We start from the raw sequence: 18,021 nt of genomic DNA on the forward strand, positions 1-18,021 counted from the left end.
CATGGCAACAATCCGCCGCATTGTCAACATCCCTTACCGTTCACTTCCGTTGTAGGTCACTTCCATTGTGGCTTTTGTATTTGTGTTGTGGTTTTTGTGTTTGTGTTGAGGCTTTTGTGTTTGTGTTGTGGCGTTTGTATTTGTGTTGTGGCTTTTGTATTTGTGTTGTGGCGTTTGTATTTGTGTTGTGGCTTTTGTATTTGTGTTGAGGCTTTTGTGTTTGTGTTGTGGCTAGAGCTGCAACTAACGATTATTTTCGTAATCGATTAATCTGTCGATTATTTTCTCGATTAATCGATGAATCGTTTGGTCCATAAAATGTCAGAAAATGCTAAAAAACGTTGATCAGTGTTTGCCTAAGCTGGAAATGACGATGTTCTCAAATGTCTTGTTTTGTCCACAAACCAAAATGATTCAGTTTTAATGATGTCTTTGTTATGTGGAGCAAAAAAAACAAGAAAATATTCACATTTAAGAAGCTAAAACAATCAGAAATCTTGTTTTAATCATGAAAAAAGCTTCAAACCGATTATCGATTATCAAAATAGTTGCAGATTAATTTAGTAATCGATTAATAATCGATTCATCGTTTAATCGTTTCAGCTCTAGTTGTGGCGTTTGTATTTGTGTTGTGGCGTTTGTATTTGTGTTGTGATGTTTGTATTTGTGTTGTGGCTTTTGTATTTGTGTTGTGGCTTTTGTATTTGTGTTGTGGCGTTTGTTTGGCCTGACACCTCTGGGCCACCGTAATTCAGAGACAACAAAAGAAATGTAGGATTTGAGTTTCATGTGGAAAAAGCTAAACCACACCCTGCTAAAAAGAAAACTGCCCACATCCGTCCAATACTTTCTCACATACTGTTGAGTTCTGACTGGGAAGCAAAGTTTTAAATTCATCTTGGAGATGATGTAACTACGTAGGTTTTGGCTACCATTGTTTTGTTAAACACACGCACTTGAACTTGCATGAAACAGAACACACAACACTGTGGAGGTGGTAGTGGAGCAGATATTGTAGTTTTAAGCAGCAATTTTGAGCGTGTACCCTTTGTCAAGCCGTAACTGCCTGATAATGATCATTACTAAGTGTTTCCACCACTCGGGCTTAAATGTATGCTGTAATTAGCAGTTTGCCTGCAGTCCCAATTGGCTGCATATAAAAGAAATACAACATTCAAAGGCAGCAAGAGGAAAACCCACATGACTGACCTTGGATTTTAATTACATTTCTGTAAACATTCTGAATCTCAACAATATTTCAGTCTTTTGAAACACTTGCATAAATAACATTTAAATGCCCAAGGTTTTTACACATTTTCCAGGACTGTGACAGTTTTCCTTAATTGTTTTCTTTTCCACTATAGGAGCTCCCATTATTTTTTTCTGTGATATGATTTTGATCCTGAACTGACATGTGGAACATGCGATTCACACCTCTCTGTACAGCCTCTGCCTCTCACTGCCTTTTTTTTGTTTCTATTTTGCTCTCTGCCGAGGTCAGTATCTAATCCCCCACTTCTGCCATTTGGTCCCCTTCTCATACACTCTAATCCTCCCCCATATGTATTCTTATCTAGTGCCATGTCAGTTCTAGGACATGGGGATGTGGTTCCCAATGGGATTTCTAACCTCTGTAAGCTCAGACCTTTTCTTTAAACCCTCCATCATCTCCCCTCCACCTTCGTCTTATTCTTCTAATGCTCTCACCGTTCACCTATACACACTTTCTTACTTTCTTGTCCTCATGCAAACTTTTTTTAAATGTCTGCCAAAGCTCAGGCCTGCAATGCAAAAATATAATCTGACATGACTGTACACTGGTAAGCAATGTCAATGTGGTGTGCATTAATTGAAATGTAAAAGTTCCAGTTTGTTAGTATTAGTGACATGTATAGACTCTTCCTCTCGCTCTTCTCTATCCCAAGTGCATTCAAATTCATTTTTGATTCAGCTAATTTGAGGGTCTACTCTGCTGCTGTGTGAATTTAGAAAAAGGCAACTAAACACAATCAAATCCAAGATTATTTTGTTGCATGTATTTAAGCTAAAAAAAAACTAAAAAAAACGAAGCAATACTATTTACAAAAATACATTGTTGGAATTGTAAATTAATTTAGCATTTTAATCATAACAATCACAATTTTTACATTAATCAACTGTTGACTCCTCTACAAAAAAGGATGTTAACACTGCCACAACTTGAGATGTTGGCACAAGACTGATCTTCACAAGTTATGACACTTAACTAAAGGTCATTGACTACAAAATATAAATATACTATTTATCCATACAAAATATAGTACAAAAAATAATTTTAAAGTAATAATATACATATACAAACATGGGTAGAATATTTATTTCTACCTATAACCTCTTCCACATGTTACGTACAGGGCTATTCAGATAAAGTGTGAATTTCAATGCCACTTCAAATTTATGGCCCTTGTCTGATGAAGAAACAGAAAAGGATGTTGTTGTTTTTTCAGGATCAAATCTGTTTTAACACAATAAATTGGGTGTTAATCCCATGAGCACCTAAATATCACTTGAACCATTAACACCACTTTTTTGTGAGTAGAGTTCAGTGTCGAATGTGGGCTGCAGAGTAAGTCTCATACTCATTACATTTGTGATAGTGTCCCCATCCTCACACAGCTCATGGACAACAGTCGGTAGAATGTTGGCATGTCCACAGTGGTTGGAGAGCTCATTAGGAAAACCAGAGGGACCAGACCTGGGGCTAGTGGCGATATGTGGAGCCTTGACTGACTCACTGATGCTGCTTGCCTCAGCATGACCAGGAATTAATGAGCATCAGGAGCCGCAAGTCTGACAGCAGACAGAGTGGGGAAGACAAGCTTTGTTGTTATCCTGAATTGCCAATGTGGAGGGACCGTCAAGGGACACAACATGCCCCCTATACATTCAGGAGTAGAATTTGTGCTTACAATAGTTTTAGAGCACCATTGCGATGCTTTAAAAGTTATTTTGACGCTAGTGATAGCGGGCAATTATGCAAACCCACAAAGAGAGTGACGGGGCAACAGTTTTATGTGTGGCAACAAAAGCATAGCTAAGGTTTGATATATGTCACAGCCATGGCCACTGTACTATGGATTAAGTGTAATTAACATGAGACACATTGCATCTCATATGAGTAAACTGTGCTGCCTTTGAGAATACCAAACAGACAGAATCATCAGTCTATAAGGGCTGTCACTTATTATCCAAAAAGACAAATATCTATTTGAGGTTGGTGGAAAAAGTTCTCATTCAAACCCTTAAAAAACATTTTGTTTCAAAATATAAAGCCTATAAGTGCATCAGGCTATCTGAAGTAATTACTCTGTGATTGATCCAGCAGAGGGCACAATGAGCTCAGCTTGGCATTAGATCCACTTGTGTGTGACTGTGACATCCAGTGGTGAGACTACAGGTTAACAAGTCAGGGAGCGCAAAGAACAAATACAAACAATAAAATAATATATTGTTGAATGATTAAATCAATATTATTTTTGCTTCTGAAAAAGTGTTGCTTGCTTCGTGAAAAGTGTTGTTTGAATCGTGTTTGAAAAAGTGTTGAGGTGCTGCCAAAGATTTGGAACAGCCACAATTTAGTTCTTCTGCAATGCGTTTTTGCTTGTCCGTCTTCATTCAACAGTGAAAACAAACGCAGCCTCTCGAAGTAGCAGTAGCAGTAACGAGGCTCATATAAAGTGGTGACGCGCAGCTGATTGCCCGAAAAAAAAAAAATCACTGGAATGTGGTATCACCAAACCCAACTTGGAATCGGTTCACAGCGAAAACCCAAATTCAAATACAAGGTATATGGTTTTAAGACCCTCAGTACTGTGATTTTGAAGGATTGAGTGGCTTCTTCTGAATTTCAACTTGCATATTCTGTAAAAATATGTCTTCTACTAGTGCTGGACCGACTTGTTGCTGGTTTCCTCTTGGCTGGTCACAAATATATAAACCATACTGAGTGAAAGTGAGGACATTTGTGGCTGGTCCTGACCTGGTTTTATGGTTATGGTTAGAATTGGGTTTAGGTTAGGGTTAAGGCATGGGGTTATCGTAACTTTCAGCATTGATGAGTGGAAAGTGAGATGACTCATGTCATGAATAAAGTATTGGCATGAAATAGATGTCCAATAACATACCATAGTTATCAACAATTACATTTGTCAGTTACATATTTTGTATCCGAGTTATTTTGACACCGTCGACTAATCATTGCACTGCTATTCCTGACACATTTCCTCGTTATGTCACTTGAGTCAGACATCAGAGTCTGAGGACATCAAGTTAGAAAATGTTTTTTTTTAAATCTAGGGGTAGTTGGAGAGGTGTTAGAGAAGCTCATCAGGCCTCTGTGGCCCACTGCTCAACTCTGCTTGAGATTCATGGCTCGAGGCAAAATAAGTCGCTTCAAGCATAACAAATATGCATCTCCAGCTGAACCGCTGGCACCCAGGTGGCAGGTGTTTGACAAGAAAGAAGAAGGTGAAGAATCAAAAAAACAAAACCTTTGATTGTTAAGATATGCTTCGCTGATTTTTATAATTAAAAAAACTGCCATAATGAGGTCGGACAGTTACATCCAGGTGTGTGGAGACTTTCAATTAAACCTCGGGAGGACACTATATGACCAAAATAACCACATCAATACAGACAAAAGAAATATCTTCATCATAGTTTAAATAAAAGTGACTTGGTACTGCAGTGATCATATATATATATATATATATATATATATATATATATATATATATATATATTATACTGAATTTATTTAAGTTCATTTTGCTTAGTTTTTATCACATTTGCTTTCAGTGTTTCATGAGCTTTTGCCTCAAATAATGAATCAATCGCTGTGCACTATAATTGTTCAAACAGTTTTAAATACTGTTTTTTTCAGCCTTGATCACCAATCTCTGTGCAGAACATTTTGTATCGCACACTCTGCTAACACAGATCATCAGCATAAGAGAAGTCAGGAATCAAACCCCTGACCTATCATAATATTCCACAGCTGCTCCTATCACAGGTTATGTTATGCAACTTCTTACCTGAGCTCTGATTAAGTAGAACCTGCAGTCCCAGTCTCTTCAGCAGCAACCACATTGTTTTAGTAGTGCTTCATTCCTACTAGATGCAGTGCTATGTCCTGTCTTTTTGTCAGGAATCAACGCGATGAAAGTCTTTGTATTTAATTATTGCCAACATTTGAACATCCTAGACCTGACCTGCGATGTAAGGTCAGAGAGAAAGTGTAACAGGCAGCTTTTCTCTCTTTGCACACAGTCAATACTACACAGGTGGGTTAATTGGCTGCAGCGTCTCTCATGCACCAATCAATAAAACATGGAGGAAGAATCTAGAGCTGCCTATGGGAGAATGTAAAATAGATCAAATGAAATATATTTTTTTGAGTGGGTGGATAAGGATAACGTAATGATCACCGGATGATAGTGAAGGAATGAGCTGTCACAAATATATATATAAACTTTTTACAAAACAAAAATGCTTCACTTTCCTATCATGGCTGGTGTTTTGATGCAAAATATTTCATTTAATTTTGTTTATTCAAGACATTTACACTAAATCAATCATGTGGTAGAATATGCAGCAGTTACCATGCTACCCGTTGTCCCACTTCAGCTACATGTCATTCTGTTGGTGCTTTCATCAGAACTGTGTCCCATGTTATACTCGTTTATTCATTTATTTAATAATACCTTTTAACAAAATAAAAATTCACGTAACAGTTGAGCGCTTGTGGTTTGTGGTGTGTTTCAGCTGAACATAAAGTTTATATAGGCTATGACAACAAAGCAGAATGTGCACTGAGATGGTCACTTTTGTTTTTCTTCACAATCACGTTCCACTCAATTAAATAGTCCGTCAGGTTCTACAGGGGAAGAACTGCATCCATAGCAACTTATCTGTATTCTCTGTGACTGTGAGTTGGGGCTGCTATTGTTGAAAATATGTGTTTACACACATTTATTACCCATTTAGTGTAGTTAATTTGTTCAATAGTCTGTTTTTTGTTTGCTTGTTTTTTCACTTAGCAACCTTTTTATATTTTATCTGTCCGTCTGTTTGTCTTTCCTACCTACATACGTACATAGTACCGCTTTGCCTATCTTCTTACCTATCTACTGAGCACCTAGCTACCTAACCCCTACTTACATACATAGTACCTACCTCTTTCTCTCTCTGAACTCCTTGGCTCAGTGTGTGTGATCCCGCAGCCATGCCGTTCTTCTGTTTGTGCATATGAAACCGTGCACAGTTTCTGCTATTCAGAATCACCAATGTAGACTGTTGTCAACTGACCAATCAGAATGAAGCCAATCCGTGTAATAGAGGAAGAAACGCCACCACTGCACACAATCTAATGTAACAGACATTAAGATGAATTGTTGGTTAATGAGTTTATAGCAATAACACTTAATAACAACACTAAGGGGAAACAATATACATTTATCACCACCACCTGCTCCAGGCAAGAAGGGAGGAACATTGCATACACACTCCAGACAAAATTTTTTTCAATACTAGACCACACAAAGCAAAGTTGAAAGAAAACATTGTGTTTAAATAGGACCATATATTTTAATTTGTAATGAAAGTTGTGTTAAGGCTTTTGACCATCTTCTATCATGATGCAATTTCCCTGCAGGTACAGGAGCTGGTGGAAGACATAAAACACTCCCTGGACCTCCGTCTGCAGGAACTGGACTGGATGGATGAAACCACCAAGGAGGCAGCCAGAGCAAAGGTTCAGAGCCTAAAGTCAGCTCGTACAATTAGGAACACAACTGCCTGCCACATGCGATTAGTGTTTGAAAAGGATTTAATTATTTATTTGTGGTTCTTTCTTTTCCGGCGGCTTGATTGATTGCTTGGTTAGATGGACGTGTGTGATAGAATACATCTAGGGTTTGACATTGAGAAGTGAGGATCTCCTAATCCGGATCTCTCTGTGGTGCTGCTTTAGGATCTGCACCGCAAGATATCCCCTCTAATACTTTTACAATCTGAAGTTATAATCCTTTTACAGGGCCATGCTGAATATAAAGAGGTTCCCTGTAATCCTATTACGTTGGGTTTGCTTGATTAGTTGACGCATGTGTGCTATTGTGTACCTTTGTACAAAAATGAGTATGTAGGAGTGCTTATTAGTTATTGCAAGTGGATGTGAGGTGACTACTCTCTCTCGTCCTTTCTCTCATCCCCGAATCATCGTCTCTCGCTCTCCCCCCTCACAGTTGAAGCACATGATGGTGATGACAGGATACCCAGACTCCCTGCTCAAACCTGAGCTCATAGATCAAGAATATGGGGTGAGTCACAAGCTTCCTGTTCCCCTCCACCCTGTCCAGTCATCGTCATACACAAGCACTTATCCTCATCATTTACACAAATCCCATTTACCAGCAAAGCCACCTCCCCTTCCCTCTCTGCGTGTGGTTGGAATCACTTTCCATCACTCATTACTGTGCAGTTTGGGTGATTGTATTCAAGTGACGCAATAATCCATAAATGATCACTCATATTCACTAAAGAGGTTGTTCAAATATACTGAAAGTGTTTATTCTTAACACCTGGAGATACACAATATGGACAAATACTTTTTAATTATTGAATTGGGGCTGTATTCCAGTCTTTGGGCTAGGCCTCTTATTTCCACTGAAGGACAATTTTAATGCTTCAGTATGCCAAGAAATTTTGGACAATTCTATGCTTCCAACAACAACTGTGGCAACAATTTCTATTTCAACATGACTGTGCCCCAGTGCACAAAGCAAGACACAGTTTGGTGTGGAAGAACTTGACTAGTCCACACAGAACCCTCACCTCAACCCCACCAAGCACCTTTGGGTTGAACTGAAACAGAGATTGTGAGCCAGGCTTTCTTGTCCAATATCAGTGCCTGACCTCATCAATGCTCTACAGAATGAATTGACACAAATTCATATTAAAACACCTGTGGACTCATGTGGAAAGACTTTCAAGAAGAGTAAAAGCTGTTATAACTACAAAAGGGGGACCAACTATATGTATTTGAATAAGTCACTACAGTTCCTGTTGGTGTAATGGTCAGCTTGGGATGAGTGTTTGGTTCGAAGTCCAAAGTGAGCGTGAGCTAAAAGTGGACAAAATCCACTATAGCCTATATAGAGTCAATTGAAAGCCTGGTGTGTCTCTTTCAGAGGGATATCTTGTGTGTCTATGAGGCAACAATTTGACAGTGTGACTGTATATGATGCTATTGGATGACAATGTGTTGGATTTTTTTCAGGGTTGTGTGGACTCAGAAATCAGACAGCCAATTCAGATTAATTCCAGTATGTGAATCTAGATCAATGATGGCGTATCATATCTTATCTTGTTATTGTTATCGTTATGCAAGGACAGTCACATTCAGTTGAAAGACACTTCTAGTTATGAATATAAACCACTAAGTCTGATCTGTAAGGAATCAGATTTGAAGTGGATTCAAACTATGTGGGAGGGAGGAGAAAAGTGCTACCTCCAAGTCATTTTTGAGTCCTGTGAATGCCAGAAATGCCAGACTGATATCTACAATGGTTTCAGCTTTCTCCTCGTCTTAGGCCGTTTTAAGCCAAAAGAACTACGGCATCTCGGCATCTCTTCTATTTTTCATGTTATTAGGGATAATAGACAGAGAAAAATATGTTGATAATGATACTGACATTCTACCAGCAAAAAAAATATATATATTTTCAAAACTATTTCAGCAGCTGTATGTGGAGAAAGTGGAGGCTAAAACTACAGGAAAACCCAATGTAGGTTATAGTTATATCAGGTGAAGGGCAGATAATCTCTCTCTCTCTCTCTCTCCGTCCATGAGTTAACAAATATCATGTGACGTTTTAAACATATTGCTGTGGGGAGATGCAGCAGAGGGCCTACGGTTGGTGTAGTGGTTAGCACTCTTGCCTTTGCAGCAAGAAGACCCGGGTTCCTGGGTTCGAGCCCCGTTTGGGACAACTTCGGAACAAGGGCCTTTCTGCAAGGAGTTTGCATGTTCTCCCCGTGTGTGCGTGGGTTTTCTCCGGGTTCTCCGGCTTCCTCCCACAGTCCAAAAACATGCGATATGGGGATTAGGTGAATTGGTCACTCTAAATTGACCGTAGGTGTGAGTGTGTGAGTGAATGGTTGTTTGTCTCTATGTGGCCCTGCGATGGACTGGCGAACTGTCCAGGGCGTACCCCGCCAATCGCCCAATGTCTGCTGAGATAGGCACAGCATCCCCCGTGACCCTCTGGTGGAGGAAAAAGCGGTAGATAATGGATGGATGGATGGAGATGCAGCAGAAACACAGCTGGAGTGAACACACACAAGACAGAGATGATGCTGGGCATACACGGGACACATCCAGTGTGAACCAGGCTTAAGTTTTCGAATTGGGCGGCTTGTTGCAGAAGCTTTGAATCCAACTTGGTTCCCTCTCCATCTGCTGCTGTTGCAGCTTTGTGTGATGTGTGTATTTTTGTATTACACTAACAGAAGCACATCTGGCCCTGTGAGACGAAACAAGCGCAAACCATACAAGAGAGAGATTATGTGTTTACTGTCAGTGTAAAGGATGGAGATGTTACAAAGAAAGCAAGTTCCATTAAATTCCTCTGGCAAGAGAACAAAACTAGTGCTCAACTGTGTACAATTAACGACTGTGGGTGCATTTTAATGTGAGGGACCAGCATCAGAACAAGGGAATTGAATCATAAATAACTTCTGCCACGCTCACCACAGATTATCATGATTCAGACTTAATTAGCAGCTAATTTAATGGTTCAGTTCACACCACGAAAAATATCCAGTTAAAGAGACACTTCATTTCAAGAAATATATACACTGACATTCTTATTAATTAGTAAGAAATCCACTGATGAGCTAACCTGGCTCCAGTAGGAGCTAAACCTGCATAACAATATGTGCCAGTTTTATAAAAAATCATTAACAGTCCAAGGTCTTAACTGGTTACCTATGATTTTTTTTATGGATTTAAATAGGTATGGTTTGATATACGAGATGTTTAAAGCGGACCTAGAGTGGTCCTGTTGCACCTATATGTTAGTTATGGAGGTCTACTTACATACATTTACTTGTTTTTATGGTCAAAACCTCCTAGTTGCTGTAAACGAGCCGATGGAAATCCTCTTTTCTGACGGTGTTTCCCAGCCGTGTGATTTGAGACTCAACTCTCTCACCCAGAAGACAGAGTCTTGTGATTGGCCAGTATATTCAGCACACCAGCTCTCAGAAGTGCAGCTCCCCCCTCTGGAACGGTGGATGCATTGCTACTCATTATCAAAACATTGTTTTAACAATGTTTAAAAATAGCTTCTTCACGACTCCCCGCCGCAGTCCCTTTTATGACTTTGACCCGGAGTCAGACCCAGAGTCAGAAGACACTGTCGCTCGTGAAACACCTCCACAAGGGACGTTATTCTTCTTCTGCGGTTCAATGTACGCAACCGGATGTAGCCGGACTAGTGCCCGGACCAGGAGGATCTGCTGCCCCGGAAAACCGGTGTTTACGTAACCGGACCGGGTTTTTTCAGAGATCTCGCTGAGCCCGAGATTACAATAAAACACAGTGTTCTCAGCAGTGGCTGAACTGTTTGTTTAGAAACTTCAGGTCTTCTTAGACAAGGTAAGGATGCAGATACACACTAAAAAACAGCGTTAATTGGAACTTCCGGTCTAGGTCCACTTTAAGAGGTTTAAGAGAATTTGCATTTCCTGATTTAATTTTCCCTCTCCAAAGCTAACCTGCTTGTGGTAGCTTTTATATTTAGCATTTTCCCAAAATGGCAAATTATTTCAGACCAGCATGAGTCACAAACATTCACATTGTATGAAAACATAGCTGCTGCTAACTATGACACATACTCAAAAAAAGAAAATGCAACAAACTGAAAATAATTACTTAATTTGAGGACACCTACATTCATTAAGTCAAGGTAAAGCTACTTCTTTGATTTAAGTAAAAAAAAAAAGCTCACTTTAGAAAATCTGCTTCAGTCTACAATGTCATGAGAATATTGTACTTTTTTTCTAGGACAGACGGTTCTTACTGAAAACTTACTGAAAAGCTTGTAAAACACCAACACCAAAGTCTCCCACACCCAAAATCAGCATTTTTATCTTTTGTGTACAGTGTAGCTGCTGGTGTACTGCTGCCATGTTTGCATGTCTGTGTCAGTCAGGTAAAACTGAGCAAAGTAATTCAAACTCTTGAATTGCCGTATAACACATTTGAACGTATTTATGGAGGCACACGTGGTTTAAAAACTCTTGTGTGCCATGATGTCAAATCACTGATTTTTTTTCAAGGACTTTGGTGCAGGGAGTGAATGGTTAACAGAGCAATACAAAGTTCAGTCTCCATTTGTATAAAGGTGTCTGACAGTGAGATAAAGCAGCAGATGTATTTTTAAGATATTGTAAACTTAAACAGGTGTGAATTAGATTAAATGGATAAAGTATTTGTCCTATTATCCCGGTTGGGAGCTATGTCCACATCTGATCACAGTTCTCCCCTTCACGTCACCTCCCCCTTCTTCTTCTACAAAGTTATCCAGCAGCAGGCTACAGCGTCACACCCTGTGTGTCGCCATATTAACAACAATGCTGGTTTTGTCGCTGTTTTTACGTTAGCTGTGCTGGAAGCTATACCTACTTATTTCTGCTCATGTAGTTGTTGTAAGTGGAGTCTCTGATGTGTTTACACCTGTGGTAATCAGATCACAGACGACACATTTTAATGCCAGGAGTAAAGGGGGGCCACACAGTAAAAGACTTGGCACTGTCATTGCAGTTTGATGTGGACGAGAAGACCTATTTCAAGAACATCCTCAACAGCATCAAGTTCAACATTAAGCTGACGGTCAAGAAGATCCATGAGGAAGTGGACAAGACAGCGTGAGTCATCGCCTCGCACTACACCAGCTGCAGTAGGCCACTATTCTTTACTCACTGACATGCGGGGCAAAGCAATTAAGTAAGGTTAATATATCTGTAATGTAGCCGGAGCTCATGCAGCTGAGACTCACACCGGAAACTGCAGTTCCTTCACTGTGAGTGTGGCTCTCTCTAATATGTCTGACACACCTAACATGTGTCCCTGTGAATCCCTTAATAGTTTGACATATTTTTTTTGATGCAACTCTAAATTAAACATTGATTGAATTTGATTGATTGACATATCGACATGAACAGCTGAAGAAAATCCATTAGGTTTACTTATCTATAGCAGCCAGGTAGCGGGAAAACTTCTGTGTTACATGCAGTGTTGCTAAAATAGAGGCCTATACTCCTGGATTGAGTTGCTCTCTGTAATGACAACACATTACACATTAGTATTCCAAGGTGTTCAAAACAACTGTATCAATACCACACACTCTCAGTGCCTCAAAGAGTTAAATGGCATACTCCCCCTATATCACCCAAAAGTGAACCTTCATCAGTCACTCTGTCTCACGGCTGGGAAATAAGTAAAGAATCCATCTCTGGATGTGCAGTACACGCAGAGCCATCATTCTTTCTCTACGGGAACAAGGGCATGTCGCACACTCAGAGTTGGCCATTTGGGGGATTTTGTGCCAATCGATTAGTCTGGCTTTAAGTGGATTAGCATAAAGGAACTGTCCACGGTTTCATATGCAGGAAGAGAAGAACTGTATGGCTGCGGGACCACACACACTCAGCGATTCTCACCAAGGAGTTCAGAGAGAGAAAGAGATAGACAGAGGTGTTTGGGATTCTGTTCAGGGTCTGAATGTGTTTTCAATCAGTATATTGGTGTGTGTGTGTGAGAGAGAGAGCGATAGAGAAGCCAGGTATGAGTCATGCTGTGGGGACATTTATCTGCAAAAATAGTCACATAGCTTGTCTTTTTTTATGGGGACAAAAGCACCTCACCACTAGAGGTCAGTGTCTTCTGTTTAAACCATTTGATTACACTCGAGAGACACATTGTAAATGTCTTATATTTAACTTAGCGACAGCCATATGATCCTAAAACATGTTCCCTTGATGCGTGTGTGCATGTGTGTTCGTATTTTCTTTGTTTGTATAATATCTTTGTTTGACACTATTTTTCTCCTCAGGTGGCTTATACCCCCTCAGGCCCTCAATGCCTACTACCTCCCTAACAAGAACCAAATGGGTCAGTGCTCGTCTTCATTGTACACACCGATATTTGTCTGTCTCCATCTACACACACACACACACACACATTTTAACTTCTTTATACATGTCCGCACTTCATAATAAATATACATAAAGACATACATGTTACAGATACAAAACATTGCTAATGCATGATCCAGCAATGTGGGTCTGATGACAGCTTAAACAGCAGATTATGGATACACACAACACCTTCTCCGCCAAATGTGGCGACTTCCAATAATGGAGGATATTGAGCAGCATTTAGCAAGTTTTTTTGCCCTTCCTTTTGTGAAGCCAACTATCCTGAGACCCCTAATGACAAGCCTATGCACATGGCCCAGGCTGCCAAAGATAAGTACCAGATATTGACATTTGTAGCCAAGGCCAGATATTTGTTGTACTAGAGGGTGATATTTTACAAGCTTTGTTAAGTAAGCCTCCTCTAGACTTGAATCAAAACCACATCCTACTTCCAGAATGAACACATTTCTACTGTTCTCATCAATGATCATATCAGGCCTGGTGGCATTTAAATTAGACATAGTAGACATTTCTGTAGAGCATCTGGAAGACATTTCTTGTTTAACAACACAATTGATATGCATTGACACTGTTGGAGAAAATAATGATGGTGGAGTCTCTGATATAATGTCCACAATCCTCACACACACACACACACACAGGTTCATGCTGCTATCCTGTTAAGGTCTGGCATTGATGCCTAAACAAAGCATTGCCCCTTACATTAACCAGTTAATGCCTAACCAACTAACTAATCAAGTTGTAGCCTTAAACTTATAACCACTTCCCTAGAAATGAGGTTCTGCCTCATTAGGACCAGGTTTTGGTCTCTATGAGGACTACTGTACCTGACAAAGTCTGTGTTTATACCAGAGAAGAGGAAACAAAATACAAGTACAATCACACACACACACTCATACACACACACAGAGACACACAATCTCCATCCCTATTTCCATTCTGCACCATGACATGAATCTCACATTAGTTACACACAATTACACCATGTTACCACCTGTTTTCCACAAGCCAAACATGACGGCCGCTTAGAGAGAAGAGCGTCCACTCCCTCATATTATATTCCCTGTCATCACTCACTTTCTCCTTCCATCTCCACCTCCACATACTTAATACCCCCCTGGAGGAAAAACAAGCAGTGACACTTCCTGACTTTTTACAAATCTAGCCTTGCGTTGTCAACCCTCCTCCCCTCCCTCCTCTCCTCCTCTCCTCATCTTCTCCCAGGCTTTCCCTCGCTGTCTGTGGCTGTCTGCCTGCTGGATTAAATCTCTCACAGAAAAATCAATGGTGTGCTCGCGAGCTGATGCTAGAGGACAAGAGGAGTCAGACAAACACAGTCATCATTGCCCCTTGGGTCATTTGTATTAAACCACACACATTATTTCTCTCACTTAACCCAGCCATGTCAGTTCTCACCTCTTTTGTCTCCCAAGTGTATTTATTTTGTGTTCTTAAATCAAGTTAATATATGCGCTTAAGGCTGTAGTAGACAGGATCACTTGAAAAATAGTTGTTGAGTTTCATCCCCAGGTTAAATACTGACATGTTGAGGAAAAAAGACTGGGCTCCTCCCAATCCGAAGAGTGCGGACAGATGTGTGTGCCAGAGACAATCTCTCCGTCTCAAAAACATTCTGACCATATAAACGCAGTTATATTAATAGTACATATATATATTATATATTAACAGTTTTATTGCTTTGTTTTACAGCACTACACAACACACTTTGATCTTTGTTTTATGTTGCTTTGCTGCATAATAAGTTGTTGCCAATGCTAGAATAGCAGCTTTTCCACTAAAGGGACATTTACATACAGTTACATACTGGAACAGCCAATAGGAGGAGCCCTCTCTTTCTGGACTGCTCAGTGATTGGTCAAAGTCTCCCTGTCATAGAGCTCCAGACGTCACGTGACTACCACGGCAGGCAAAGATGCACAAATCCACAGAGATTGATCAATGTATTGAAAAAACTTGACAGGCTGAATATATCTGATCCTTATAATATAATATAATATAAAAAACTATGGAAATAAACGGAGAGGACATTATTCCAGACCTGCGGTATCATGACATCTTCAACTTCCTCATTAACTTTCATTCATCTTTCTTACAATGAGCCAATGAAACATGTACAAGAGCCTGGAGGGAAACTCTTGGACATTCAACTTTAGTGTCTATAGGCTAACGGAATTGTTGTTATCCCTGGAAGGGTAAGTGTCATTTTTGTATAAGGTAGCATAACGTTAGCATTAGCAACGGGCAGTGTGATGCAAATAATAGTCTGAGTCCCTTATTTTCCAAGAGTTAACCACAAAACATGATACTTGTGTCATGACCATGGTTTATAACAGTGATTCACCTTCACCATCTTCCCCAATTCTTGGGGATCCGGTAAAGTGTTCTCCCGTTAGCCTTTCTCTGTCTGTTTTGGCACAACATGTATCCACCAGTTGTCTGACATGTTGCCTAATTTATGTGTTGTCTCGTGTACACATCTATAGAGATGTACAGCATCGCAGTCTGCCTGAGAGTGTTACCTTGATCGTGTGATGTCAGCTTCTGGGGCTCTATAGGCCAGATAACCCCAAGACTTGAGGTTGTATAATGTCAGTTTTAATCTCCTCTGTAGCGCTGCGGGAATTTGGCAGTATTATGTCATCAGCATGTCCATGTGATTCTAATCATTCACCTCTCAGAGCAGTACAAAAAGTCTGATTCAGGATTGAGTGGGAGTGGTTTGATCAGTTGAGAGTGACTGTGATCTGGCAACAGTTTTCCATTTTCTCCAAACTCTCTCTCTGACTTGTTTTCTCACTGTACAGGAGGTTCAATCAATACTGACTTTGATATAAAAAAAAAAATAACTTTTCCTGTTCATACTGTAACCTTATATTTGTATAAGCTGTGGGAGTTGCCGAATATTTCCACTCCTCTCATGTTGATTCTTCATTCTCTTTTCCAGTCTTTCCTGCTGGCATCCTTCAGCCCACACTCTACAACCCTGAGTTCCCACAGTAAGTAGCCCTCCTCCCATCCCTGCCCTTTTTCCTCCCTTTTGCTGTCTACAGGGAGGAAACAGCTTCTCCACAGCCACAACAACAACAACAAAGGTCATTACAGGCTTCATTACTCTGGCAAGCTGCTGCCTCCCTTAAGTCCAAACACACCTGATTAAACCAATTTAACTACCCACCAAGAGCTCAATTAGTGAACAAGGTCCCGTTAATGAAACAGGTGTCACTGAGAGGGCGCCTGTCTAAAAACAAACTCCGTTGATTTATTTGATGAGGCATGAAAGTAGATGGCTTCCCTGTTTGTCCAGAGATGCTGGACAAAGCCACTCCAAAGTCCCTACAAATGAATAAATGTGTGTCTGCAGCATAACTTTAATTGGAATTGATGAAACGTGTTCAAATCCATAAATGAGATGAGGCATGGTCAGATATATACAGTGCTTAACAAATTTATTAGACCACCTTATTATGTTTTCCAACGAGAGAACATAATTATTTTAGAAATCTTTCAAAAACTTATTTGAAACTAAACACTTTATTGTTAAAGGTGCATTATGTAATACATCTAAAGCAACTGGCAATAAAATCCTCCTAATATGTCACAGAGACTCAGGAATAATGTTCATATAACAAACTGACCTCACCAGTACAGCCAGTACAACAGTACAGCCAAAATATTTGCATTAAAATAAATATTTTGCAGACTGCAAATCATGTTTACAATTTGAAATCATGTTTTGGCATGTGGCGCCACCTACCGCCGTCTACCAATCATTGCAGTCAGTAGAGTCTCAGCTGGCGAGCAACCACGGGTTGCCAGTTACGTCAGAAAAACGAAACTTAAAAGACCTTGGTATTTTGAATTTGAATGTAGTAACCGTTTTTGTCCACATTCTTACATATGGCACCTTTAATTATTTTGCAAATAGCAAATTGAATTATTATTTTTATAACAAATGGGCTGGTCAGAAGTTATTCAAGCATAACATTCAACATAAATATCTAATGTAATGTTAATTACAAAATATGATCATTTTCATCGATGTCTTTATCTTTAAAGCGGAACTAGACCGGAAGTTCATATTATCGCTGTTTTTTTTGGTGTGTATCTGCGTCATTACCTTGTTTATGAAGCCTGACGGTTCGAAACAAACAGTTCAGCAGCGGTTCTCCTGAACAACCGATTGTCCTGCTCCAGGCGGTAGTCGGGGCACATCCAGTTACGTACATTGAACCACAGAAGAAGAACAACGTCCGTTGTGGAGGTGTTTCACGAGCAACAGTGTCTTCTGACTCTGGGTCAGAAGACACTGTCAAAAAGTCAAAGTCATAAAAGGGACTGCGGCGGGGAGTCGTGACGAAGCTATTTTTAAACACTGTTAAAACAATGTTTTGATAAAGAGGAGCAGTGCATCCGCCGTTCCAGAGGGGGGCGCTGCGCTTTTGAGAACGGATGTGCTGTATAGTATTGGCCAATCACAAGACTCTGTCTTCTGGGGGTGAAAGTTCACTCTGAAATCTCGCTGCAGAAAAACACTGTCAGAAAAGAGGATTTCTATCGGCTAGTTTACAGCAACTAGGAGGTTTTTGACCATAAAAACAAGTTAATATATGTAAGTAGACCTCCATAACTAACATATATGTGCAACAGGACCACTCTATGTGACCTTTTAAATGATTAGCATGTCAGACTTGCCCCCTTGAAAACACCAGCAAGAAAAACTTTAAGAATAAGTATGTTTGA

At 40.0% G+C, this 18,021-nt stretch overlaps 2 protein-coding genes across 3 annotated transcripts in view; both read left to right on the top strand.

Annotated features, from left to right (window-relative positions):
* ecel1 (endothelin converting enzyme-like 1) overlaps positions 1-18,021 on the top strand; it is a gene marked incomplete at its 5' end in the record, with an annotated part of 68,394 nt that overhangs the window by 36,285 nt on the left and 14,088 nt on the right. Inside the window, 5 exons of the mRNA XM_083886149.1 lie at positions 6,692-6,790; positions 7,281-7,355; positions 11,864-11,967; positions 13,155-13,213; positions 16,226-16,277. Of these exons, the coding sequence (XP_083742275.1) occupies positions 6,692-6,790; positions 7,281-7,355; positions 11,864-11,967; positions 13,155-13,213; positions 16,226-16,277 (389 nt within the window). The remainder of the gene's footprint in view (positions 1-6,691; positions 6,791-7,280; positions 7,356-11,863; positions 11,968-13,154; positions 13,214-16,225; positions 16,278-18,021) is intronic.
* The window catches only part of LOC310924423 (large neutral amino acids transporter small subunit 4-like), a 209,526-nt gene that overhangs the window by 14,439 nt on the left and 177,066 nt on the right, over positions 1-18,021 (top strand). The gene's annotated exons all lie outside the window — the stretch shown is intronic.

Source organism: Microchirus variegatus, assembly GCF_963457635.1.
Source record: "Microchirus variegatus genome assembly, chromosome: 3".
NCBI classification, from domain to species: Eukaryota; Metazoa; Chordata; class Actinopteri; order Pleuronectiformes; family Soleidae; genus Microchirus; species Microchirus variegatus.